This window comes from Primulina tabacum, chromosome 1, assembly GCF_025594145.1.
Source record: "Primulina tabacum isolate GXHZ01 chromosome 1, ASM2559414v2, whole genome shotgun sequence".
NCBI classification, from domain to species: Eukaryota; Viridiplantae; Streptophyta; class Magnoliopsida; order Lamiales; family Gesneriaceae; genus Primulina; species Primulina tabacum.
In genome coordinates, this window is record NC_134550.1 from 2376891 (window position 1) to 2402223 (window position 25333).

Sequence of the window (25333 nt, forward strand, 5' to 3'; positions counted from 1 at the left end):
TAGTTCACAATTGTTCTCCTTGGATGCAATGGCAAAGGAATTATATGGATAAAGAATTTCATGGGCACATGTACCAGCACGAAGAGAAATCCCATTAACGGTCATGTAGAATGGAATAAAAGAAGGGGGACGATTTAGTAAACAACCCTCCTTTAAATTTTGGTAGCACAAATTTTATATCCTCGGTAAAACTCTTTTCATATCGTAGGAGGCCCTTTGAAGTTATGGACTATTGCCAAGAAGCCTAAAAATTCCAAAAAAATGTCGTGGGAAATACCGAAACATGACAGCAAAATGCTTATCCTGAATGGTAATTTGGCCATCCAGATTCCAAACGCTACACAATCTTGGTACCATCTCAATTAATAGCAACAGATAGTCAAAAGAGCTTTTCTTATTTAGCATGGAATCCCAAATGCTTCTACTTTAGATTACAACTCAACCAAAGACCGAAGAAAAAAAAGAAATGGTTCGCCTGAGTCAAAAGTCTTGGTTTCTCATTTTACGTAAAAAGCAAAAAGAAACCTAACCCGAAAATGACAATAATCCCTGCAATTAATCAAACTAAGTAAGAACGAATCCACAGTGACCGTAACCTGCAATAGCAAATTTAATGTTGTTAAAATGAGAATATGGAAATCAGAGGCATGTCAGAGCTAATGGGGTAGATGGAAAAGTGAAAAAACTGTTTTAAGGTCATACCTTAAGGCTTAAGTTTCCAAAATATAAAATATGTGAGGCATTCCATAAAATTCATAAATTAAGAAGCAAAAGATATTCTTACTGGGGTCAGTATTAATGAGCATAGCAGTGCCTCCAAAGCTACAAGTGCCGCCATGCCTCTTAGTCTTCTGCCAGTAATTGTTGAAAGCATAAGAAGCATGAGCCACAACAGTATCAGGGGAAAAGCATGCCCCCTGTGGCTTAATGGCTTCACAATCAGCACCACCTTCTCCACAGGCATAGTCTAGGGCTTCTTGCAGCGTGCCAGCTGGCACATTAGGCTTTGCCACACACCACAGTCCATGGTGGACCCCTGCCACTGGTGCACCCACAGAACCAGATGGGTTGCATGGAGGCAAATGGGGTACCCCAAATGGAGGGCTAGTTGGGTTAGCCATTGGTGCCAAATGGGGTAAAAATGGATGGGGTGTTGGGTTAGCTAGTGGAGGCTGTGAAGGACCAAAAGGAAGAAAATTTGGTGGAGGTGAAACTGTTCCAACTAATGGAGGAAGAGGACTTCTAAAAGGGGATATAGGAGTAGGCCTCGGTGGAAATGGAACTATCCTGCTGTATAAATCCATGAATGATAGCTTTCTGGTGAACGGTCTCTCTTTCCTTGGGCTACTGAGAATTATTCGAGTGTTTTTGAAGTGAAGAACTCCTAGACTTTGAATGGATTTTGAGTGGGATTTTAGTATAGTCAAGGTTTCATCAGACAAATCAACCAAATGTGGAGGGGGATTCACAACATAAGGTGAACCTATTTCTTGCAAGAGTTCAAGTAGAGGTTTGATGTAATTTTGGGCCAAATCAACTCTGTAGTTTTCAAAGTTCGATTCCAAACAATTGGAGGACAAAGAAGCAGACACTTTAATCTCATTCTGCAAACCCCACCTAGTGAGTGAATAGTGAATGTTCTTGATTGATGGTGAAATCAAAATCAACTTGTCTTCTTGATCTTTGTTGCATAAAATGGTGTTACCAATTACAATAGTGCTCACATTCATGGCTGGGTAATGTGCAAGAACATTAGCCCTAACCCAAGATTCGGCCATTAAAACACTTTCTGACACATTCTTGAGGTGCTCATTATCTATTTGAACAGCCATGGGAACCCCATTTGCAGATGAAGCTTCAAGATTTTGTGGAGTTGAATCATGGAGAGCCAATAACTCCACCGATTCTTGACTAGTTGCTGCACATTAGAAAACAGAAATATTTTAAAAAACGAAAATGCAAGAGTATTATTTAAAGATGAAGTCTTTGGATTAAAATTATTACCAGTTAGGTATAAGGCGAGGGTGAAAATAGAAAGCAACCAAGCCATAGTCGATCTTCCACACAAGAAGTGAATGAAGATGGGGTGGGGGACAAAGGCTGAAATCCTCTCTGTGTATCACAGAGTCTCATATTCTGTCATTTTTACAGAGCTAGAAAAGGCCAATTGTGCTGATTTTTAAATTTTTTTTAAGGGTTCCACTGTGTTGTTATTCCGAAAGCATGAAAAAGGAAAAGGGGTCAAGGGGATGTTAATGAAGTGCAAAGCAAGGCATTAAAGACGTGATTAAACCTTAAAACATAATTGTTTATGTCTGGGCTTGTACTAAGCACTCCATCATATGGAATCAGAACTTTTTATTTTTTGGATTTTGCTAGAAGTATTTTCTGTTCATTGATTTGATGTTTTTTTCTCTCTTATAATTTTTTTTTCAAATAATTAAACTAATATGAACACGATGTGTGATTCTTAATAGTTAGTATAAAGCAAGAAAAATGATATTAAATGTAGAAACTGAATTATATATTAAGAATAATTGAAGGGAAAAAAAAGAGTCATTGGAACGGATGAATTAATTATACTTAAATCTTGTGAAACTATAAAAATTAGTTTTGAATGATCAGGTACTTCATGTCAGATTTGAGAATATTTACCGGAAAGAATCTTGAAAAATTAAATAAAAGTAGAACCGACCGAAAAATAGTTGACCAATTTGGGCTTCCATTTGGTTCCTCTCTTAGGTCCGCGATGCCATCAAATTATTAGGCATGAAGGTATCTATCTGCTTATTTATTTACATATAAATATTTCACTCCCAATTGTTAATTTTCATATTTGGCTTTCTCTATTTAATTTAGCAAGTTGTTTTTGTTATATGAGAAACAGTTGGTTTTACGTGACTTTTTTTTTCCAGAGTGTGGTTGATTAATCTATTTACATATAAATATATCACTTTCAATTGTGAATTTTTACGTTTGTTCTTCTCTATTTAGCTTGGCAAGTTGTTTTCTTATATAAGAATATTCATTGAATACATTGATTTTATTCATATTTTTCTCCCTTGCGGTTCTCCATAGCTTTTTTTGTCGGAGTTCATTTAATTAATTAGTAAAATATATTTGTCACTTCTCACAAAATTTGAAGATTACATCTCGATTTCTAGTAATTTATTTTGAGCTTGCATCATCCAAACTATATATTAGTATATTTTTATTTTAGTTTTATTACATTAATTTGTTTAATGCATTGAATCTTTTAGAGTTTCATTTTATTTTAGTGATTATCTATTTTTCTTCTTCTATGAGTTTATTTACTTAATTGTTTGATGTTATGTTCGTTTCTTTGATTTATTAATTATTGTAATTTTTATCGATGGTTCGTGTTTTATTTCTATTTATTTTTCTTCATCTTTTTTATGGTTCAGTTAATTTATATAATATATTTGTCATTTTCACAAAATTATGAGTTTATATTAATCTTCAAAGATTTATTTTGATAGTAACTTTTAACTCCCATTTTCCGAATTATATGTATATGGGCATTGATATTCAATTCATTGAATACATTTAATTTGTTCTTATTTTTCCTTTCTTGCGGTTTTACATGGTTTCTTCTTGTTTTTTTTTTCCAGAGTTCGGGTGGTAATTAATTAGTAAAATTTATTCGTCACTTTTTACAAAATTTATTTTGATGGTTATTTTGAGTCCCCCCACATCCAAACTATATAATATATTTGCTAATTTAATAGAGCTATAATTATGTTATAATCACGTGGATTGAAAATGTTATATGAATATGATTTATTGTCATTATGTATTTTTATCTATTGTGTTTTGATATATTTAGATTGATAAATACTTATAAAAAATATGTTATTTAAATGGTTTTAAAATAATCTAAATCTCGTGATTATATGTTTAATTATTAGTCATCCACGTATGTCACACATGAACATTCCTAGTATAAATAAATATTCGACTTCATTGAAATGAGCTAAAGATCTTGGATAATCTCTTTCTGAAAAATGGATCCTTTGTCTTCATAGTACAAAGTAGTATGATATATATACATATGGACAAAGTTGATATTTTCAAATTAGAAGCAATAAAGGAAGCTTTGAACTATGTTGATTCCAACACAAAGAATGGAGCTCCATTTACACTCTTGGATCTCACTATCTTTTTCACCAAGGTTCTCCATCTCAGGTCCTCTTTCTTGTTCTGTTTCCTTCTCCTCTGCCTAAAGTTCCTGTAAAATAACACAACTTCAACAGTTAGCCCCGCCCCTCCTCGGCAATGTATGTATATATATTAGTTCTTTAACAAGACATCACCTGCACAAGGGAACTCCACAAGCATCTGAATCAGCACAAAGCCTAGAATGCAATTCCAAAATTTGCCACATTCTCTTGCAATGGACGCATCCACCGGGACCTCTCAGCTTACATCCGGCGAAAAGGCGAACAAGCGCTTCCAACCCTTTACAAGCCATGTATTCACAAGGTTCACGATCGTCTCTCAAGGTTTTGTTAAACGGACCGATTGTCCGACAACCATCTCTACATATGTGAACCAGAGCCTCCATTAACTCGTATAGTTGCTCGTAAATTTTCCTCGCATTCGCCTTCCTCGTCCTCTCCTTTTGCCTATGGAAAATCAGAAACAATATCCCATGTAAAGGAAATGAATTTATAGTATTCTTCTCGTCTAAGTATAAATACAACTAGAGGTACTTACAAAGTCCTCGTCAATGATAGAGGTGAGTACTTCCTTCTCCAGTACAGGATGGCTATCTTTCATGGCATTCCACCCTTCGGTGGCCTAAACGGATTTGAAATTCTTCAAAACGAAACGATGGCAGATTAAGCTGAGGCGAGAGGCGTCGCACAGAAGCGAAAGCTGGAAAGTATCCACTGCGTTTTCGATGGATAACAATCTTTGCTCGAGCCAAGATTCGCATACTTGTTTAAACTGAGGGACCATGTATGCGTGGGATAAAACCAGCAATGGCATTGCAAATTCCTTCGTTTTTCCTTCTTCGTAGCTGCAAATGCAGAATGTATCAAATTGTATGTCGAATTAGAGAAGAAACAGATCTTGGCATCTTGGTGTTGAATGATGATAATTACCAAGAAGAATATAGGAATCGAATGAAAATTCGAGCTGCCTCTGGTTGAACTCCTCGGATCGAGATCGAACGAGGGTGTTTACCTCTTGTTCGGCCTTTCTGTTGCTTTAACATGCTTCTGGAAACCGGAGAAGCATTACCCTGGATAGATTAAATTACATTTTTAAAACACAATTAAAAAAAAAATAGTTCGTTGTAGATACCCATTTTCCAATAATATCAAAATACATGGGAAAAGAAACTTACAAGAATACTGGCGTGTGCGTAGATGACACCGCCATCATCGGTTAAAATCGAAACGTCTGCTCTGTAAGCTTCGTCAAAGTTAGAGGAACAACAATGCATGGCCTCTGTATTTTGATCCTGATGTGGAAAGGCCTCTCTGATAAAACCTCGTGTTCGAATGAACAGGCAACGGAGGTGGAACAGGCAACATTGTTCTCTCCAAATTCGACCGACATTCCTCATTTCCAGGTCCCATTTTCGTCACCAAGTCTAAGGGTTTTTCTCTGTATGATGAACAAACCATTTCAGCCACGTTTTTCAATAAATCTAAGCCAAGATTCCAACAAAAGTTGAAGTTCAGAAAATCCCAGATAACCTTTCAAGTTCCGTAACAATATCTTACGGAAATTGTGATTTTGAAGCAACAACACTACTTATTTCAATAAAACCAATCTTTTCAAGAATCCCAGAATGCCAATTCTCCTGATAAGTAAGAAAGCTAATCAACAATCTTTTGACAGTGGGATGATTGGCTATTATATTATTACAAAAGTGAGAGCGAGAGAGAGAAATTTAACTAAAAAAGACGGAGAATTTGAGAGATAATATGGAACCAATATTTATAACAAGGGGAAGATGCATGTTTCTGCGTGTGAACGAAGTTTAAAAAATGGGACATTCGATTGTTTTAATAATGGGGAAATGATGTGGAAATGTCTCTAGTACCGTTAGTTTTTGTACGGAAAACGTGGGGTGTGCCGACAGCTTCTCCAAGTCAACGTGTCCAGAACGGATGAGTGTAATATGATGCTTTGGAACCTTGTCCGATTCATGTATTGGCTTCGGCGGGTTCCATATGGTTCCTTTCCGAGAGCTGATAACATGTTGGATGATGTCGGTATTGGCATATTAGGGTCTCGACCCTAAAAACTTTTAGGACTTGGTCTAATTTTAAAAAGAAACTCTTAAATCATAACATGCACTCATATTTTTTTTCAGACACATAACCACTTTTTTTAATTAAATCATTGTCTTAATTTATATATAAAAGATAAAACAAAAACAAAATGATACTAAAAAACAACTCTTTTAGAGTTTTAGAGCTAAAATACTAATCAAATTGTTTAGTTTTGATTAATTTTAACTTTGAATAACTCCGTTTTGTACTTACTACAGTAACCAGAAGACAAAAAATAATTAACAAGAATTGATAAACAATGTGAATAGTTGAGAAATATTTATTTGGTCCAATTACACTACTATGTAATAAATTTATGAAATAAAAAAGGTTTTTTTTTGTTTATATTGATCCCGGGAAAAATAAATTTATATCTGAAAAAAATTATCAAACAAACTATAGATATTAAATAATAAAGGCTCATAAATTATAAAAAAGTTTATACTGGCACATGAAAAATAAATTTTTGTGATACGGAAGAAAAAATATCTATGAATAATAATTTTCTATTAAACCAATTTACACTATTATATAATAAGTTTTTTTTTTTAAAAAAATATGGGCCTTGAAAAAATAGGCCCGAGTTGAATGACTCTTTTGAAACGGCCTGGACATATTATAATCGATGATAATTATATATCTTTAACATTTTTAAATTATATGATAGTTCAAGTGTATTTGATGAAAATTGTGACACTTAAATATTTCAAGAGGACATATTTAATCGTTTTTCTATTGCTCAATAAATATGATTGAAGGATTCGTACAACACAAAGGATTTCGATGTATAACTTTGAGACGAATCTAGTTGTAATAGATTGGTAAAATTCGTGAATTTATGACTATAAACTACACTAAGTACTTGCATAGGAATTTATCTAAATTGTCGGATTTTATTTTTTAACAACAATGAAATGTTTTGTGTCGAAATTTAGCCTAGCCTTAGGAATGCCGAAGGGCCATTTGAACATTTCCAATTCAATCTTAAAACAAAATAACGAGTGATAATGATAATAACGATCATCTAAATGTTCATCGAGCAAGCAATTTCTCAAGGCCACATATTATTGTCTTTAATACCTTCTTTATTTCCTTGGAATGTTTCTTGTCAAAATTAAATTTATTGATATATATAATCTTTTTGCGTGTGTCATCGCTGCTTGTGAATGAATGAAAATTGATCGTCTCACGAAAGTTTTTGTGTGAACTTATATGATAAATATAATTTAGGTAAAAGTAAGTCGTTTTTAAAAATAGATAAAATATGAATATAGATTAAGAAAAATTTATTCCTATGTGGGCGTTATAAGCCTTGTAGCCTCGGACTTTAAACAAGGTGTAATGTTGGGTCTAATAGGACCGTATTGGGCTTCGCTTGCCCATTAACAATGAAAATGAAACAAGGATTAAAATTGTTACCCATTAACTTTTTAAAAAAAAAAAAAAGAAAAAAGAAAAAAGTTTCCCATTAAATTGAAAATTATATATATATGTATATGTATGTATAACATGTTCCATCAGTCGACATGTTATTTCGATTTGATGCTAATAAAAATAATAATAATGTGCATTATAAGGGAAGGGGTGACGATGTTTAGAATATGAGAAATCTTTTTAGAACACGTTTATAATATGAGAAATTTGTAAAATAATTTTGACCAACTATTTTTTTTATTAAAGAAAATGACTCTTTTTAATATATTATAGTTATAAATATTGAAAATATGGAGATGTTTTATTTCAAGAAAATAATTTATTAAAGAAAATATGATGAGTCAAATCAAATCTCAACTAACTCCCACAAGAAAAGGACCGAGCCAGAGAAAATTGAATTTTATTAATTTCATTTCACTCATCAATTTTAACTGCTGAAAACATATAATAGCTTTTTTTTTCATATCTTATATGAATGAGTAGCATGAAGTACATTTCATTTAAAATTTGAAAAAATTTAAAGAAAAAATGATTAGAGAATATGAAATTTTTAGATATATTTCAATTTTCAACCAACCGAATAAAAAAATTTGGTGGTAGAATTCAGAATATAATTCGCCAAGTGATTAAATATAATGTACTCCAATTAGTTTCTTTATTGGGCATGCGTTACATTTTGTGATGATGTTGTCTTTAAATCAATAAAAAAAACTAAAATATTGCATAAATTATAACTGTAATATAATAAGATGAAAAATATTTTTCAAATTAAACTTTTTTTATTGTACATAATAGAAGCAGCTACGATACATAACAAATACATACATACATACATATATGTATATGTATACATATAATAAAATAAAGAAACACAAATATAATAATCAGTCAAAATTGGGAATAGGGATCTTGTTTAGGAAATTCTCAGTCAAAGTTCAGAAATCAGAATCTTTGCACACAGTCCCATGCGGCATAAATAATAATAACCTGTCTAAAATTGGTCTGGATAATACCATCTCGAAAATAATCTTCCCTTTTTTTTATTTTTTTAAAAAAAAATATATATATATATATTCACGAAACTTTTTTAAACCATTTAATCCTGAAAAGTTTTCCTCTCATATTTTTTTGGTCCGATTTCGTAAAAAATAAAGATAAAAATTTGCGTGAGACGGTCTCATCGATCGTATTTTGTGAGACGGATATCTTATTTGGATCATCCATAAAAAATATTATTTTTTATACTAAGAGTATTATCCATTTCATAAGTAAAGATTTGTAAAACCGTTTTGCAAGATAACTACTGAAAAATAAAAATCCAGACATGATAAAGCAGTTACTTGTTTTATTTTATCGTAAATAGTAGACGATATATATAAATTATTATGATTGAATAAATAAGAGAAGAAGAGGAACGTATTGGCATGAATTATGATAATTCCCAGCTCATGCAGGGTTGGGTGGTCCAGCTTCTGGCTCGCTGAACCCGCTCCTGCCCATCACCAATTATAACATTCCAACTACTAACAGCACCCGGTGGGTGTTATAATACACATCACCTCATTAAAAATTATGGGGTTTACATGCCACATACACATTACATGAACACCTTCATTCTCTCACATTCATTTTAACATTAATACTCATTATTTATGGGTCCTCGCTGTCCACTCATTTATCATTATTCTTCTTTTACATAAATAAATATAATTTCAATTTATTTACACAATTTAAATTATTATTATTTAAAATAAATAATATTATTAATTTTAAATATATTTATTGCGTAAAATAATTTTATCTTATATTACGAACATCATTTATTTAAAATTAAAATATTGTTATAAATTTGAAATGAAGGAGTACAAGCATATAAAAAAAACACAATTGTATAAAATTTAAAAACAACGCAGAAATTAAACGTAAAGAGAAATTGTAAAATACTAATTTAAGGATTGCTGTTGTATTGTGACCAAATATGTTCAACTAAGTCGGCATGAAGTTGGTGATGCACATGACTGTCACGTAGTTCAGAATTTGTCATGAGATAATCATGAAATCCTCGGTTTGAGCCCTGGATGGGTTGTGCGGGTTCCTCACCTTCATCGTGTACCAATTTGTCACGTGACCCCCTCATCTTCAACAATCATGTTGTGCAAAATAATACATGCTAACATAATATGTTTTTTAACTTTTTTATGTACCAATAACGAGCTGGACCTCTGACAATTGCCCATCGAGCTTGAAGAACCCCAAATGCTCGTTCAACATCTTTTCTTGCGGCCTCTTTGTCTTTCCTTAAATAACCTCCTCTTGGGATCTTCTGGGCAAGGAAAAGCCTTCACGAAAGTAGCCCATTCCGGATATATTCCATCTGTTAGATAATATCCCTTCGTATATTGAGTCCCGTTGACCGTGAAATTAATCTCTGGGGCATTTTCCTGCAAGACGTTATTGAATATGGGAGATTCGTACAACACATTAATATCATTACGCGAACCTGCGACACCAAAGAATGCATGCCATATCCACAAGTCTTGAGACGCGACCGCTTCTAGCACAATTGTTGGTGATCCATGACCTCTTGTAAACTGGCCTTTCCAAGCAACTGGACAATTTTTCCATTCCCAATGCATGCAATCAAGACTGCCCAGCATTCCAGGGAAGTTGTGCCTCTCATCATGCATTTGAAGAAGACGTTGAACATCATCAGCATTTGGCCTTCTCAAGTATCGATCACCAAATAGTTCAACCACATAACCACAGAATTTGAAAAGACACTTGATGGCGGTAGATTCACCCATGCGTAGGTACTCGTCCAGATGGTCGGCCGAGACTCCATAAGCCAATTGACGAATCGCAGCCGTGCATTTTTGTAGTTGTGACAAGCCTTTTCTTCTCGCAGCATCGTCCCTCTGCTGAAAGTATGATGAATGACTCTCAAGTTCATTCACTATGCGACTGATTAAATCTCTTCGCATGCGAAATCTTCTTCGAAATATTTGATCTGGATACACCGGGTTTGTGGAGAAATAATCATTGAAGAGTCTTGCATGCCTGCTTCGCTATTTCTTTGGATGAACCTTCTTCTTCGCCGCATCTCGTTATTACTTTGATATGTTTCAACTATTTGTCGGCTTTGTTGAAGTAACAATGACATTATCTCATCCCTGGATCATAACCTTCGTCAGCAAATTCAACTTGGACTTCAGTTTTCACTTGTCGAGTCAGAGCTGGTGCTACTTGAATATTGGGACATTTTAGAGAAAACAAATTCAAGTCTAAGTGTTTGCCAAATAGTATATACTTAGAATGAATAAATGTAGAGCACAAGGTGTCTATTTATTTATTTTTCTTATCAACGGCTACTTTGCAACGGCTATATTCCAATGGCTACTTTGCAACTTACAACGGCTATATTCCAACGGCTACTTTGCAGCGGCTATATTCCAATGGCTACTTTGCAACTTACAACGGCTATATTCCAACGGCTACTTTGCAACAGTTATATTCCAACTTCTGCTTCACAGCAGCTATATTCCAACGTCAACTTTGAAATGGCTATATTAATTGAAAAGTATGATAACCGAAAATTACATTAATTGAAAAGTACAATAACCGAAAATAACATTAATTGAAAAGTACACTAATTGAAAAGTACAATAATCGAAAATTACAATAAATAAAAATTACATATTCCATCTCCCCCTAATCTCTTGACATAGATGTTCGTGGATGATAAGTTGTTCATCTGTCATTTGTGAAGTGTCTTTCGAAAAGATTGCGTATTCCTTTAGTTGAACTTTGGCTAAGGCAGCTTTCGCTTTCATCTCCTCAACTTCGAGTTGTTTTTGTTTCATTTCAACTTCAACCTTTTTTACGCTTGTATACTCAGTAAGTTTTGCAAACATATTGTCCAAATTGTCATACCTTCAATGTCAGATTTCATTTTCCCTTTTCCCTTTCTCTTTGCTGCCTTATGACCCATTGGACGAGTTTCATCTTCATTTAAGTCTACATGTAGACTTGCATCTTGGTTAGATGAGGTGTTGCTTGCCCCTGACTCCGAGGTCCTCGCCTTCTTTGTGCTAACAAGGTGATCGACGGACTGTGAAGTAAACATTGGACGATCTTTCACGATTCTCCACACATGCTCAAGATTAAATGCAATGCCGTTATTTTTCTCACGATATTTTTCATACGCAAGCCGCAATATATCCTCATCACTGTGGCCGCTACGATACGCACTATATACACTATTGTAATTTGCATTGAAGCGATATACCTTTTTTTGTATGGTATTGTGCCAGTGCGATCGTATGACACTTGCAATTCTGCTGGGTGTACCTGGAGTACGATTTTCATTGTAGTAGCTTGCAACACGTCCCCAAAAAGCATCCGCCTTCTGATCGTTGCCGACAATTGGATCATCGCTGATAGTGACAAATGATCTCGCTAAAACCTCGTCTTCAACTTTACTCCATGTTGACCGCTTTCTCCTACCAGCAGCGCCAGAATCCGTCTTATCCAAATTTGCGAGTTCGATTAGGGATTCACGGTCAGAAAGTTGAGTCTCCCGAACAAAAGTTGGAGTAAACGGTTCATTTTCTGTCGGAGATGTAAAAGGCATACCGGTTGCACGTGGATTAGATGAATAATTTGGTCGATATGGATTATATGGATAATTTGGTGGGTATGGATTATGTGGATAATTTGGTGGATATGGAAAATATGGATAATTTGGTGGAATTTGTGAATTTTGGGAAGAAGTATTTTCCTCCGGCATTTTTGGGAATTCACGAAATTTCTAAAAAATCCTCGGTTACTTTCATCCATTTCGGAGGAAAATAGGATAATAGAAATAAATTTTCAAAATAAAATTGAGATGATGAAAATAGTAGAAAGAATTTTTTTAGAGTGATTTGGATGTTTGAATGATTGAAATAAGTTGTGTAAAGTTATGAGTATTTATATATGAAATTTTGATTTTTTTTATTAAAGTAGCCGTTAACTAGCCGTTAATTTTTCTTTATTTTATTTTAAACAAAGATAGTCTGACAAAACCTAATTTTAGGTATTTTTTTATTAATTAGCCGTTGGGTTTTTTTAGAACTATGCTTGCAATCAAAAATAACATATTCATTTTTTTTTATGAAAGAATTTTAGTTTTATTTTTTAATTTAGAATTATTTTTAAAAAATAAAATAAAAAACAAACAAATTAAATCCAACATTGAAATTGGGAGCACAATCCAACGTATTTAGTGGGCCACCTTCCACAAACGCCCTTCAAGAGAGCGTGATTGTCCAGTACATAAATTTAAGCATGGCGCGTGTACATACGTATCAGTATGAGACTTAAAAAAAGAAAATTCTTTCAAATTGTGTTAAAACATATTAACGCCGCAGCTTATGTGGCAGTTATAACTGAGAATCACATTGGTTGGAAATTAATATTCATCATTTTAACATTCAAAAAACAAACCAATGCAGATGCTCTAATAAATTCCTTATTACATGTAAATCTTATATTTCTTATACGTACACTATTCTTTCTTTTATTACTAATATCATTATTTATCACATATACTCTTAAGGCTGCATATGATGTGTGTGCGAAGAAAATAAGAATGGAGTTAATGTTTCACTAAGGGTGTGTTTGGTACAAATGATGAGATGAATAAATGATTAATTATGTTATAGATAACAATATTGATATATTATTAATCAAACATTATGTGATACTATTAAGATTGTTTGATTCAACATTTTGAATATGTGATTATCTTTTAAATATTAATAAATTTACTATTATACTTCTGCTAAGTTTACTTATTTGTTGTACACATCTAAAGCAATACATAATATTAGATAATAATAATAATAATGTTAATAATAAATATATTAATAATCTTTAAATTAATAAGTTTAAATATCGTAAAATTAAATATAATAAAAATAAAAATATTATTGATAAGCATAACCAACATTAAAATTTAGTTTTTATTATTTTATTAAAATATATACAAATAAATTATTTTTTCAAAATAAAAAATATATCTTTATATTTTTTAAGTTTAAATCAAATTAAATAATAATGATATATATTAAATATCAGGATCGACATCTAACGTACAACACTTTAAAATAAAGTTTTTATTCAATAAATAACTTTATCATTTTAAGAAATAAGAGGAGAAAAATGTAATTTATTGAGTTTTGATAGTGTATCCCACTTGATTTGTTAGATTAATAATCAAATAGTTATCCACAAAATTGGATCTTAAACCGGGTCAAAATGATTATTAAAACATCTTAAAGTTTTAATAAAACATTGGCTAAGTGTTTGACTATTAATCTATCATTGTTTAATCCACTCAACCAAACACACCCTAAATGTATTACTCTAATATTAAATATAATGACTTGACCACATTAGTACTATTAACATTGATATCACACTTGTGTTAAGACATGACTCGTTAGATACACAATTGAGGTACTGCTATAAAAGTAACATCCCATTAACCTCGTAAAAAATCAAAGAAAAACGATAGTTGTATGATTAAAAATGTAAACATGCTAATTCACGACAAAAATAAAATGTCACAAAGTCATTGAGTTTTTAAAAAACGAAATCGATGAATATGAAGATTAAGAGTGAATACAAATTAACGATTTTATTAGCAAGTGATGCTAGCAATGTATAATCATACTTAATAACAAATAAATGTGATTTTTTAAAAGCAAAATTTATTAACAAGAAGAAGAGAAGCATGGAATGAAAATTTTACTAGTAAGTAATGCAATTATGCTTAAATTTTTTATATTTATGTATTAGTTATTCCATTAATTTGTTCGAGATAATTTAAATTGTAGTTCAAATCTAAAATAATTTTTTTTACGTTTATGTTTGTATCAGTCCTACTTAAGCTTAAGAAGTTTGAAGTTTCACAACCATGTTTCGACGCGATTTGCACTTTTTAGAACCTTGTGAAAAACTCACCTCAACGACACACAAGAATAGTATTTTAAAAGAGATTAATCAAGCAAAAACACGGAATAAACAAAAAAGACGAATTTTTTTTAAACAATAAACAAAAAGAACAAAACACAATCATAGAAATAAATCGAATTCGGGTTCGAAGCTTTCAAATTTAATTGGTAGAATAAAAAATCAGCCAATGCTTAGAAAAGCACCAACTTTGGTATGAGATGGATTTGAAGACGAACACCTCGGTAAGTTAAAGAAATTAACAAGAGAATCATTAATTTCTCAAGTTGGAGAATACTCAACAATATCGTTATTTATTTATTTATTTATAACAAATATTACTTAAAATGCATATTTATACAAAAACAACCCGCCTTAAGATGGTAAACGAGCATCAAATATGATAATTTTTTAACTCGTAAGACATATATACTAAATTCACACAAAACAAATAATAATATACGATTTGGAGGCTCATAACAACAGATCTATTCATATATTCTAATAAACTAAATAATTTTTTGGTACATAGTCAATCTTGAAATTTAATTTTATCTAATCCATTTTGAATTTCCATGCATAATATTTTCGTTCTTGCATTTCTTCAAATAATATGTCTCTTACGATACGGTCTCACAAATTTTTATTCGTGAGACGTCATCCTTATATATATTTACAATAAAAAATAATACATTTTTCATGAGTGATTCAAATAGAATATATGTATCACAAAATTGATCAATCAGACCGTCTCACGTGAATTTGTGGGTTCTTCAAATTATTAATCTCTTGATCTTCAATGTATAAGAATAAAGGTACCGGACTGGTACACCATTAATTTGTTTTTTGATATCATAAAGAGGATCACATAATTAGTATGCATATTAAAAAAACAAAATTTCACACACACATACATATATATACATATGTATATATATAATGTATATATTTGTATTAAATGGTATTTTGACTAATAAAAAATGACATGTATATACTGTACTTCATATTTTCTTCCATTCGATGAATAATAGCTTGTACAATTTTAATGTAATTTTATATAACTCCATTCCTACCAATTGGATATCATAAATTATCCAGATTTTGGATCTTGTGTCCACTGACCTACATATGTATATAACACACACACACACAGATATATATATATATTTATATTTATATATATAGATATAAAATTTATATTTATACTTTAATCCACATCAGTATTCACTAAATTATAAAATTACTATATTGTTCAGAAATGAAGTGAGGCTGCTGCTTGGCTTTTCTATCACTCCAATGGCGGAGTGATTATATGACATTAGAAATGGTCGATATATATGTGTGTGTGTGTATGTATATACATGATAAAATAATGATTTGTCCCTTCATTTTAAAAAAAAAAAATCATAACTCTAAAACCGCATATTTGATTGGGATTTTAGTAGGAATATTAGCTTTTGTCGCTTATAAAATTTATTAATCAATTTTAGTTAATTTTAACGTATTAAGCAAAAAATTTGTCTGATAAAAGAACGTGTAGGATCTTTGTTGTGCTTTAGTTTCCCTATTTTTTCCCCTAAAATATACTAACCAATACATGCATTTCACATCCTATATTTTTTCATTGCTATTTATTTTAATGAACCAAAATGACACAAAAGAGCGACAATTCATCTATGTTTGAGAATACATTTTTAGACACTGTTTTGAGTTTGGCTCATAAAATATTATATAAATTAAAAAATAAAGATTAAACATCGATTCTTTGACTTACACGACATAACCATATTCGAATCATATTTTTCTTCTTGTTTGATTTGTCTATATATAATACATTTATTTTATTTTTTGTTTCTTTTCAATTAAAAAATAATTCTGACCACATTCATTTCCCAATCAGCATTTATGTGCTCTCAATCACTTATGGAAAAGATTTGCTAAATTGGATACAATTCGTGAAATCAAATGACTAATCTAAATTCTTGAGTTAATTGACTAGAAAAATATTTATTCGAGAATCATATAAAAAAATCATTTATCAGACAATAAAAACTCTATAATATGTTCCATGCGCTAAATTTGGCGGCACCAGAAAACCACTCCTCGACCTTACAACCTTAATTCTTGCTTTCTGGAATCAAGATTTCCTCAATCTCTCCACCATTCAACGCCAGTTCAACCCCAGCCCTTTAATTTTCGATACTATTATTTATAGTAATTCTACTTTTTTCTATACCGGGATTGCTCAGTATTTTTGCGCAGGTCGGAGAAAAATCGAGATGGAGGATTTTGAAACTCCATTGTCTAATCTTTTGTGTAACGAAAATGAGACCTGTTTGGAAGAACAGTATAATCAGAAAGATGAAAACTTTGAGCTTTATCCTGTTTCGGAATCCGATTGTGATTATATTGAAAATCTAATACAGAGGGAGACCAGTTTTCAAGCAAGTGGGAGTGACTACTCGGTGAAGGATAAAAGAAGCTGGTTCAAATGCGCCCGTTTGGATGCCATTAAATGGATTCTTGATGTATTTTTTTGCTTTGCTTTTGTGTTACTTGGTACTATTATGCTCCACTTTTTGTTTGATTATTTATGGTTTTATTGGATTTTTGTGTGTATACAGGCAAAAGGTCTGTTTGGATTTCACTTAAGTACAGCCTATCTGTCAATGATTTATTTCGATCGGTTCTTTTCAAGAAGGTGGATCGATGTAAGTGTGGATTTAATTAATAGTTTGATTTTTGATTAATCCCTTTCGTTAAAATCTATGATATAGACATTTCTTGAGACGGGATTTTTATATTTTATCATTCTGTTTGTTATGTGACTTGGGGACTTTCTTGATGTTGATAGGATGAAAAACTGTGGGCTATTCGCTTGTTATCAGTTGCAAGTTTATCCATTGCTGCAAAAATGGAGGAACGTGAAGTACCGGGATTATCCGAATATCGTGTAGATGAATACAATTTCGAAGGAACTGTGATTAAAAAAATGGAGTTATGCGTTCTTAATACGTTGGAATGGAGAATGAGTTATGCCACTCCTTTTGCTTATCTCAATTATTTCACGACCAAGTTTTGTGAGGAATTGAGGCATAAAGAACTGGTAAATCGAGCTGCTGATTTAATCTTGGCCGTAATGGAAGGTAAACTAGATACATTTATATGGTTTGTACTTCGATGTGTCTATAAGAAACTTATTTCTGAATTTTTGACTTCTTTGATGCAGAGATTGACGTATCTGAGCATCGACCTTCCGTTGTCGCAGCGGCGGCGGTTTTAGCCGCTTATGATAATCAATTAACGAAAAAGTTGTTTGAGGTGAAGATTAATGCAATCCCTTCATGGGGATACGTAGAAAAAGTGAGTTCCCTTACTTTATAATGGTTTGCATTGTTTTGTTAATTACTGATAAAATAAAGAATCAGCTGTTCTCTCTATCCACACGATTATCTTGGATTTCTTTATTTTGGCAGGAGCATACATTTTCATGTTATAGTCTACTACAAGAGATTGTAATGTTGAAATCCAAGACCCCCATATCTAACATTTCCCGAAATTTGTTATCCACTAATTCAAGCTCCATCCATGTCGTCGATGATACGACAACCGGGATTGGCACGAAACGGAGACTAACGTATACTGATGGTGATCCACATTGCCCTCTGCATAAGGTTCCTAAATCTTAAGGAGTGAGTGTGACAATAAAGGGTTACGAAGATTGCCTGGTTTTCTTGATATTGATTGTGATATTTAATGAGAGGCTAAAGTTCCAACATATGGTATGGTTTGAAGTTTGATAGGGGGGTGGGGTGCGCTCCATTTTCAAGAATTTTAGAAAACTCTCGAGTAGTGACAACCAAGCAAACAGTGAAAGGAGGAATTTGGATAAATAAAGAAAAGTATACCTTTAGCTTGGAAGTGACGAGTAAGAAGCTAAGTAAAGTAGGCGAAAAAAAGCCAGTTGTTGAGGGAGCGAGAGCCAAATAAATGTCCAAAGGCTCCATTAAAGCCTGTGGAAGGTCATTTTTAGTAGTAGTGTTTGGTTTTAATGAATGCTACTAGTGCATATCACTTTTTTGAAAACCTTATTGTTTATTCATAATTCCCTCATTTCTTTATAACTTTGATTTGTTGCACATGATTCAAAAGACTTTGGTGTATGCCCTACATATTGAAGGGGGAGACTTAAGATTCTTTCTATGTGTTTGGGGAGTCAGTCTTAAAAAGCGTGAATGGGGAATGAGGGATGATAAATTGTTATTCTTTGATGTGATGTCTCTATGCTGCATTTGCCATTCAGTAAAAGCACTGGAAGTCGAATACTGCTGGCTTTTGAATGTTTGGCTCAGTTTCTTTTTCACTTGTTGATAACTTTTTGTGTTTGGGACAATGATTCATGAAGCTCCATGCATTTCAAAATCTTGGGGATGTAAATGGAGGACTTCTAAAGATTGCCCTTCGATTTTTGTGTGTCAGGGTTATAGTTCAAGATTTAGTTGTAATAATAAAGAGCATTTGATAAGCTTGATGGTCCATGCATGTACTGTGCCTTTTTTTTTTTTTTTGCCATCTGTTGGATCCAAGCGCCAGCAATTGCTCTTAGCAAACGTAGAGAATGTTTGGAAACAAAATGCCAAAACTAATACAAGCTAAAGTTAGAGTGTTCGGAGAAAAATCGCTTCCAAATTTTTTTGGGATAAAATTACAATAATATCTTTAACCTACATAACATTTGTTTTTTTTTTAATTATTTAAATTTGGTACTCACACTATCACTATCAACAACGTATTTATATAATTACTATTAAATTTTGGATATTTTGTATCAAAAATTATTTTTATCTTATTATAACTTGAAAATTTATATAAGATTTAATAAAAATAAAAAAAATGAAAAAATTGTATAAATGCACAAGATATGTAAAAAAAAAAATAAGGCAAAAACTTGTGTGAGACGATCTCACAGGTCGTATTTTGTAGGACAAATACCTTATTTGAGTCATCCATGAAACAATATTATTTTTTATTGTGAATATCGTTAGGGTTGACCCGTCTCATAGATAAAGATTCGTGAGATCGTCTCACAAGAGACCTACTCAAAAAATAAACATGAAAATGTAAATTATAAAAATTGATTTTTAAAACATCAAATTTTTGTAATAAAATATGATTTTGAATTTTATGAATTTCATTTAAAACTCTTAAAGACTCATATATAAATAAAATTAACATTTTAAAAAATCTCCAAAAATATTTAATAAAAATTAAGAATAAAAGTGGAATATGAAAAGTTTTTTAAGGATTCAAACTTTAAACCATTAACAAAAAACATAAGTTAGAAAAACAAATATCTCAATCTTGTTTCCAATTTTTGATTAAAAATTATAGAAATTGAAGCAGAAGTTGGTTTTCAACCTCCACCCAGCAGATTTATTTCTATTTGGACCATGTAAACACACTCCTAATCGTGGTAGATTTATTTCTATCTTGTCCATGTAAAAGCTCGAATGATGGTGCGAGTACTCTGCAGGGGGACTACCTCTCGATCACATGCTTGGATCCAGTGCATAGTTTGTCCAGTCTGTAAACGTACTTTCTATATTTGCAGCTCACCATTAAATAACCCATAGTCTCATTCTGCACCCTGCCGTGTTGGTCTTCTGTTGTGGTCCATCAGTTATTACATAATAATAACAACGATGCCCAGCCAAGATTCCTTGTCAAGAATGTGAATATATATATACATATATATAAATGGCCTGCAATTTCTCGCTGTCTTTGAAGGCAAAATTTCTCTCCTGGGATTAGTGAAAACGAGTGAAAGAAATGATATTAGGTGTCGCCATTGTAATAAACAACTGTCAAGTAAAAAGCCAGTCCATTCTTTAGGGAGAACGGACAAATACGATAAAATTGCATTTTAGTAATGCAATTTTGACATTTTGTGATTTTATTCTTTCTGTATCTATAAATTTCAGTTTTAATTATTTATGTTTCGATTTTTGACACTTTTATTCATTTTTATGAGTAATAATGATAGGATACTACATACATAAGTGCATATGAATATTTCATTTGTGCCATATAAGCATCACATAGGAAAAAAGACTAAAAATGTAGCAAAAAAAATAAAGATAGATGACTCCGTACGTATGACCGAAATTCAACAATATTGAATACCAAAACCACACAGATACAAAAATAGAGTAACAAAAACACAATTTTCCACAATCATTATTTCAATGGCCTTATGCACCCCTAGAAAACCAATTCTAAGAACCCTTGGCAATTGGGTTACATGATATATATGATATATCAAACAAAATATTTGTTTTAGAAGGCCAACCAATCCTACTGTGGGGGCTATTTCGAGAGTAGATAACCGGATGCAACATGAAACTCGACTTTGATATCGTGATTTAACATTTTATCGAAGAACATAAGTTCAAACTCTATCTGAACTGTGATTTTATCATAATATCACCAATAATTTTCGTAAAGTTTTGATTCCCATCGACCCATCCCCTTACCCAAATGTTAAAAGGAAAAATCACTTTACGTTGGTGAAATCATTAACATTATCTCCACAGTTTCTTTATTTTTTTGTCCTTACTTTTTCAAGCCATACAAAGTATGATTTCACCATCTAAATAATGATATTCCCGAAACCTTAATTGAAAGAAATCGTTTCCTTAATTTTTGGGATAAAATTTGTAATATATATCCAAAAAACGACACAAGTTTTGAAACCCACGTTGTCCACTGATGGGTGTAACTATGTTGGGTATGGATTTTACAATGATATCACAAGTCATGAGAATCAGAGCCAAGTCCACAAAAGTTTTGAGCATTTAGACAAGTTTGAGATTAAATTCTTTCTAAATTCTAAAAATCTAAAATAAATAATTTCCACAATAATTTTATTGATCAAAATATTAGTATTAGTTTTATACACACAGTTATATCAATATTTGCCAACGAACTTTTGTACTCCCCAAAGAAAAAAATATAAAAAAAAATCACATCAAACCTATGGTTTAGGTTTTGTCGAGAAGATGACAACCTATGAATCAGGTTTAGTGCTTGCTAACCGTTAAGTATAGTATCTTCAGGTATAAAAGTATGGACCTCATAAATTTGGATTAATGATAATTATAACATGTTTCTTGGTTATTTGTATGTTGCGGTGCATCAATTCATCATCATTATTTTTCTTGGTCAATGTATCACGTTGGGTATCTCTTGTACGTTGTGTGCTCTTCTGATTGTAAAGAAAATAACATTACTGAAGCCATTCGTCTGAACCGAACCCCAAACAATCATGGTTTAGCATTTATCACAGATATCATGTGTTGAGTGGATAATGATACTATTTATGTTGGTAACATAAACGAAACTGTCAAATTCTTCCAACCCCTTTAATTGCGGTTGTCCTTTTTTTTTTCCCTCTTCATGCAGCTGGAATTTTAATTCTTCTACCCGCATGGATCCATTACTGAAGCCATTCGTCCGAACCGAACCCCAACCAATCATGGTTTAAGTCATCACTGGCGTACCTATATAGTTGCTTTGGGTGCTGAGGCAGTTACGACACAACATATATTGCTAAAAGAACATTGCCACCTTACCTTAGTCATGAAAGATGTCAAACTACTCCTCTTGTTCGTCTCTTTGGGGTGACGAAGGATACACTTGTGAAGGCATCATATGTACACACTTTATAGATCAACTGAAGAGAAGTGATGCTGGAGATCACATTTGCAGTAGGAATGAATATCATATGCTCTTGACGGCCTCGCCCCAAGAAAACTAGCAACTGTTTTGCAGCACATACTCAATCGTAGAGCCTTCGTAACTATATCCTCTTGCCTAGAATGTTGCACGTAGGAACCAGTACTTTCTGTTTTTCAATGTAATGCGTCATGTAGGCATGAATATTGAAATAATTCGTTAAAAGGCCACTGGGTTAATGAGATCCCCAGGCTATTGAGCATAACTTGCACTGTTTCCTCGAAATATACCGTGTGATGTCAGGCACTTTGTTAATTTTCAGGTATCCATTCTAATCGACAAAATTAAATATTTTTCACATATAAATTTCTAAACATTTGGGTAGAACACAGTTTGCATGATTAGGAGATGTCAATTTTGATAATCCTGCATTGCGTTCAAGCACAAGGCTTGGGATATATCATGCAACTGTTGAGTGTGATGAGGTACATATGCCGCATGAATTGAAAATGAGTTTGGTCACTCACATGTGGATTGAAGCACATAAACCGATTGTCTCTAAAGTTCCAAATGACCTAATTAAAAAATTCTAATCCTATGCGAGTTTGGTCCCTAAAATTTAAATTTGTTCTCTAAAAGCAAGCATAGAAGGCTGCCAAATTACATATTCAGTTTAGAAAAAATATTCGAGTTTATATACATAATTCAATTTGTAGGAAGCAATTAGCCAAAACGTGTACATTTCCAGCTAAAAGTATAAAAATATGTTGTTTGAGCATGACTTCAAATAATACTGGCATGGATAGATCCTTGTGGACAAGTTCATATCCGCGTGACATTTTGAAATTCGGCTTCCATTGGATTACAAGTACCGATAATAGAGTCCATATAAAAAGCTAATATCAAATCAACGACACTGTAAATATTCACATTCTACCAACGATTTGAATGAAGAAAAATATTTCGGCAAAAAAACAATCGGGCCATCATTCAGTGTGATAACAGAGCTCTGGTAAAATCAACAGTGAGATTTCCAATCAAAAAAGAAGATGATAAGCATGTAAACAATTGACATAAAACTTAGAAGGCCAATTTATATTTTCAATTCACCGATAAAATTGCTTATAAAAGTCAATAATTTTCTGGCTTTCATTTCAATTGTGCCCGAAATGAAGATCCCCAAAGGTCAGGGTCAAAAATTTTAACTTGCTCTTTCTATGCAGTGACGAGCTAGAACTAGAAGGTTAGGTTTTCAAGAAGTAGCCAAGAATGGTTTTCTCGACCATATCATCTCATAGAAAATCATATCATTAAAACCATACACATTCTCTCTTCTCCTGCTCATAATCTAGCCCCAAACTCCAGCCAGTTTTCTCACTTGTATGCCTAAAGTTGGTAGTGTTATGAATATTGAATGAAATTACATTAATACGCTCAGTCTTTGAAAAACTCAATATGCACCTTACTGTTCAAATCCCAAAGGAATGACACCATCAATAATCTTTAATTATCTTCCCACTACAGGGTAATTTAAATGGACAAAGAATTTATGTCACCATTGATGTCTCTTCTACAACTAGTACATGAAAAATAAATCAGATAAGCCAAGAAACTCACAAGATTGGAGATGCAACAGTGGGTAGTAAAACATTTTAAAGAAAGTTGTCAATGCCGAAAAAAATCCAGCTTTATAGAAAACATTGACAAACAAGATATAACTTCAGCAAGCGATGATTTCAAAGAAAAGTAGACATTTAGTTCAGTAACCAAGACACACAAACTATCAGCACTGATTTGAAATCCGAAAGTGAGCAAAATTAAGTATCATTAAAGCTGAATAGAATGACATGATTGTCCTAAAAGAAACCCAACAATCATAGCAAAACCTCTTAATCGATGGTCTGCATGATATCCTCGGCGGTGAACTTAGTTCCCTTGTCCTTGTCAGCGGCGGCACGTCCCTTAGCTTTGCGATCGAGGAGGGACTTGCGATCCTTATCGATCCGGAGCTTGGTGATGACAACCTTCGAAGGGTGAATGCCAACGTTGACAGTGGATCCGTTCACCTTCTCACGGGTGATTCGCTCCACGTGGATAACCCATTTCTTGCGGTATACTTGTACCACCTTACCTTCGCGGCCCTTGTACGTCCCTCGAACAACCTGCACCTCGTCGTCCTTTCGGACCGGCATGGACCGGGCATTGTGCTTCGTACGGAGGTCAGCCGAGAGCGGAGCGCTCATCAGAACGCGGCGGACGCTCGAAGGCGCAGTGAAGTGAGCCTTGCGGCTCTTGCGCCGGGAAGAGGAGACTCGAGGGTTGAACTTCATTTAGGGTTTTCGGATGGTTCCTTCTTCTTCCTCTCTCAGAGCGGGGGTGCTGCTGCGGGCCGTGTAGAGGGTTAGGGTTGTAGAATTTATCATAAATAGTTGGGCTGGGCTAGTTTATATTGGGCTTGAAGAATTGGGCTCCTTATGGGTGAGCGCACAGAATCCTCAAATCTAATATATAAATTTAGTTCAAAATTACATATGGATGAATTAATTTGAAGTTAGATTTAAAATGCATAATAATAATTAATAAATTTAATAGTTTGTTTGACAAAATACACTTACAATAAATTTAAAATCTCACTTAATTTTTATTTTGAGTCATCGAGATGTGTTTGAGCCATTTGAAATCCTCCATTCAAATATCTGTTCAAATTCAAACACAGCCTAAAAGAATTTAAAATTTCTTGTGTTGTACAAGTGTGTGTGTATATATATATATAATATAAAATTTTGCTAATGTTACATTCGGTGCTCACTTCTTATCGATATTTACATGTATGCAACGTAGTAAAACTATATATATATTTC

At 32.8% G+C, this 25333-nt stretch overlaps 5 protein-coding genes and 1 pseudogene across 6 annotated transcripts; 1 reads left to right on the plus strand and 5 right to left on the minus strand.

The window, feature by feature from the left end:
- Positions 1-278: 278 nt before the first annotated feature.
- Positions 279-2365, minus strand: LOC142505177 (glucan endo-1,3-beta-glucosidase 3-like). 2 transcript variants are annotated; one of them, XM_075618145.1, is made up of 3 exons: positions 2005-2364; positions 785-1918; positions 279-596 (listed from the first exon to the last, which is right to left on the minus strand). In XM_075618145.1, exons 1-3 carry the CDS (start codon positions 2048-2050, stop codon positions 565-567), a joined length of 1212 nt encoding a protein of 403 aa, XP_075474260.1. In that variant the 5' UTR covers positions 2051-2364; the 3' UTR covers positions 279-564. The 2 variants fall into 2 exon arrangements, with proteins under 2 accessions (XP_075474260.1, XP_075474187.1); XM_075618072.1 differs by having other exon boundaries at positions 279-1918; positions 2005-2365.
- Positions 2366-4001: 1636 nt separating this feature from the next.
- LOC142515833 (BTB/POZ and TAZ domain-containing protein 4-like) lies at positions 4002-5713 on the minus strand (annotated as a pseudogene).
- Positions 5714-10009: 4296 nt separating this feature from the next.
- Positions 10010-10726, minus strand: LOC142551779 (uncharacterized). The gene has a single exon (XM_075661576.1). It carries the CDS (start codon positions 10724-10726, stop codon positions 10010-10012), a length of 717 nt encoding a protein of 238 aa, XP_075517691.1.
- Positions 10727-11495: 769 nt separating this feature from the next.
- LOC142515849 (uncharacterized) lies at positions 11496-12660 on the minus strand. Its single transcript, XM_075619821.1, has 2 exons — positions 12031-12660; positions 11496-11853 (listed from the first exon to the last, which is right to left on the minus strand). The coding sequence occupies exons 1-2, from the start codon at positions 12529-12531 to the stop codon at positions 11623-11625; spliced, it is 732 nt and encodes a 243-aa protein (XP_075475936.1). The 5' UTR covers positions 12532-12660; the 3' UTR covers positions 11496-11622.
- A 4159-nt stretch (positions 12661-16819) lies between these two features.
- Positions 16820-19300, plus strand: LOC142515866 (cyclin-D5-1-like). Its single transcript, XM_075619822.1, has 5 exons — positions 16820-17266; positions 17363-17449; positions 17593-17884; positions 17968-18101; positions 18215-19300. Exons 1-5 carry the CDS (start codon positions 17018-17020, stop codon positions 18425-18427), a joined length of 975 nt encoding a protein of 324 aa, XP_075475937.1. The 5' UTR covers positions 16820-17017; the 3' UTR covers positions 18428-19300.
- A 4872-nt stretch (positions 19301-24172) lies between these two features.
- LOC142505452 (large ribosomal subunit protein uL24z-like) lies at positions 24173-24877 on the minus strand. Its single transcript, XM_075618464.1, has one exon. It carries the CDS (start codon positions 24800-24802, stop codon positions 24362-24364), a length of 441 nt encoding a protein of 146 aa, XP_075474579.1. The 5' UTR covers positions 24803-24877; the 3' UTR covers positions 24173-24361.
- Between the last annotated feature and the right edge of the window lie 456 nt (positions 24878-25333).

Bases quoted from the DNA above. Each gene is read 5' to 3' on its own strand.
- LOC142505177 (XM_075618072.1), bottom strand. From the start codon at position 2,050: ATGGCTTGGTTGCTTTCTATTTTCACCCTCGCCTTATACCTAACTG. The intron at 1,919-2,004 runs GTAATAATTTTA...TCTAATGTGCAG, and splicing joins CCTCGCCTTATACCTAACTG to CAACTAGTCAAGAATCGGTG.
- LOC142551779 (XM_075661576.1), bottom strand. From the start codon at position 10,726: ATGCGAAGAGATTTAATCAGTCGCATAGTGAATGAACTTGAGAGTCAT.
- LOC142515849 (XM_075619821.1), bottom strand. From the start codon at position 12,531: ATGCCGGAGGAAAATACTTCTTCCCAAAATTCACAAATTCCACCAAAT. The intron at 11,854-12,030 runs GTATATCGCTTC...TTTACTTCACAG, and splicing joins ACAATACCATACAAAAAAAG to TCCGTCGATCACCTTGTTAG.
- LOC142515866 (XM_075619822.1), top strand. From the start codon at position 17,018: ATGGAGGATTTTGAAACTCCATTGTCTAATCTTTTGTGTAACGAAAAT. The intron at 17,267-17,362 runs GTATTTTTTTGC...GTGTGTATACAG, and splicing joins CCATTAAATGGATTCTTGAT to GCAAAAGGTCTGTTTGGATT. The intron at 17,885-17,967 runs GTAAACTAGATA...TCTTTGATGCAG, and splicing joins AATCTTGGCCGTAATGGAAG to AGATTGACGTATCTGAGCAT.
- LOC142505452 (XM_075618464.1), bottom strand. From the start codon at position 24,802: ATGAAGTTCAACCCTCGAGTCTCCTCTTCCCGGCGCAAGAGCCGCAAG.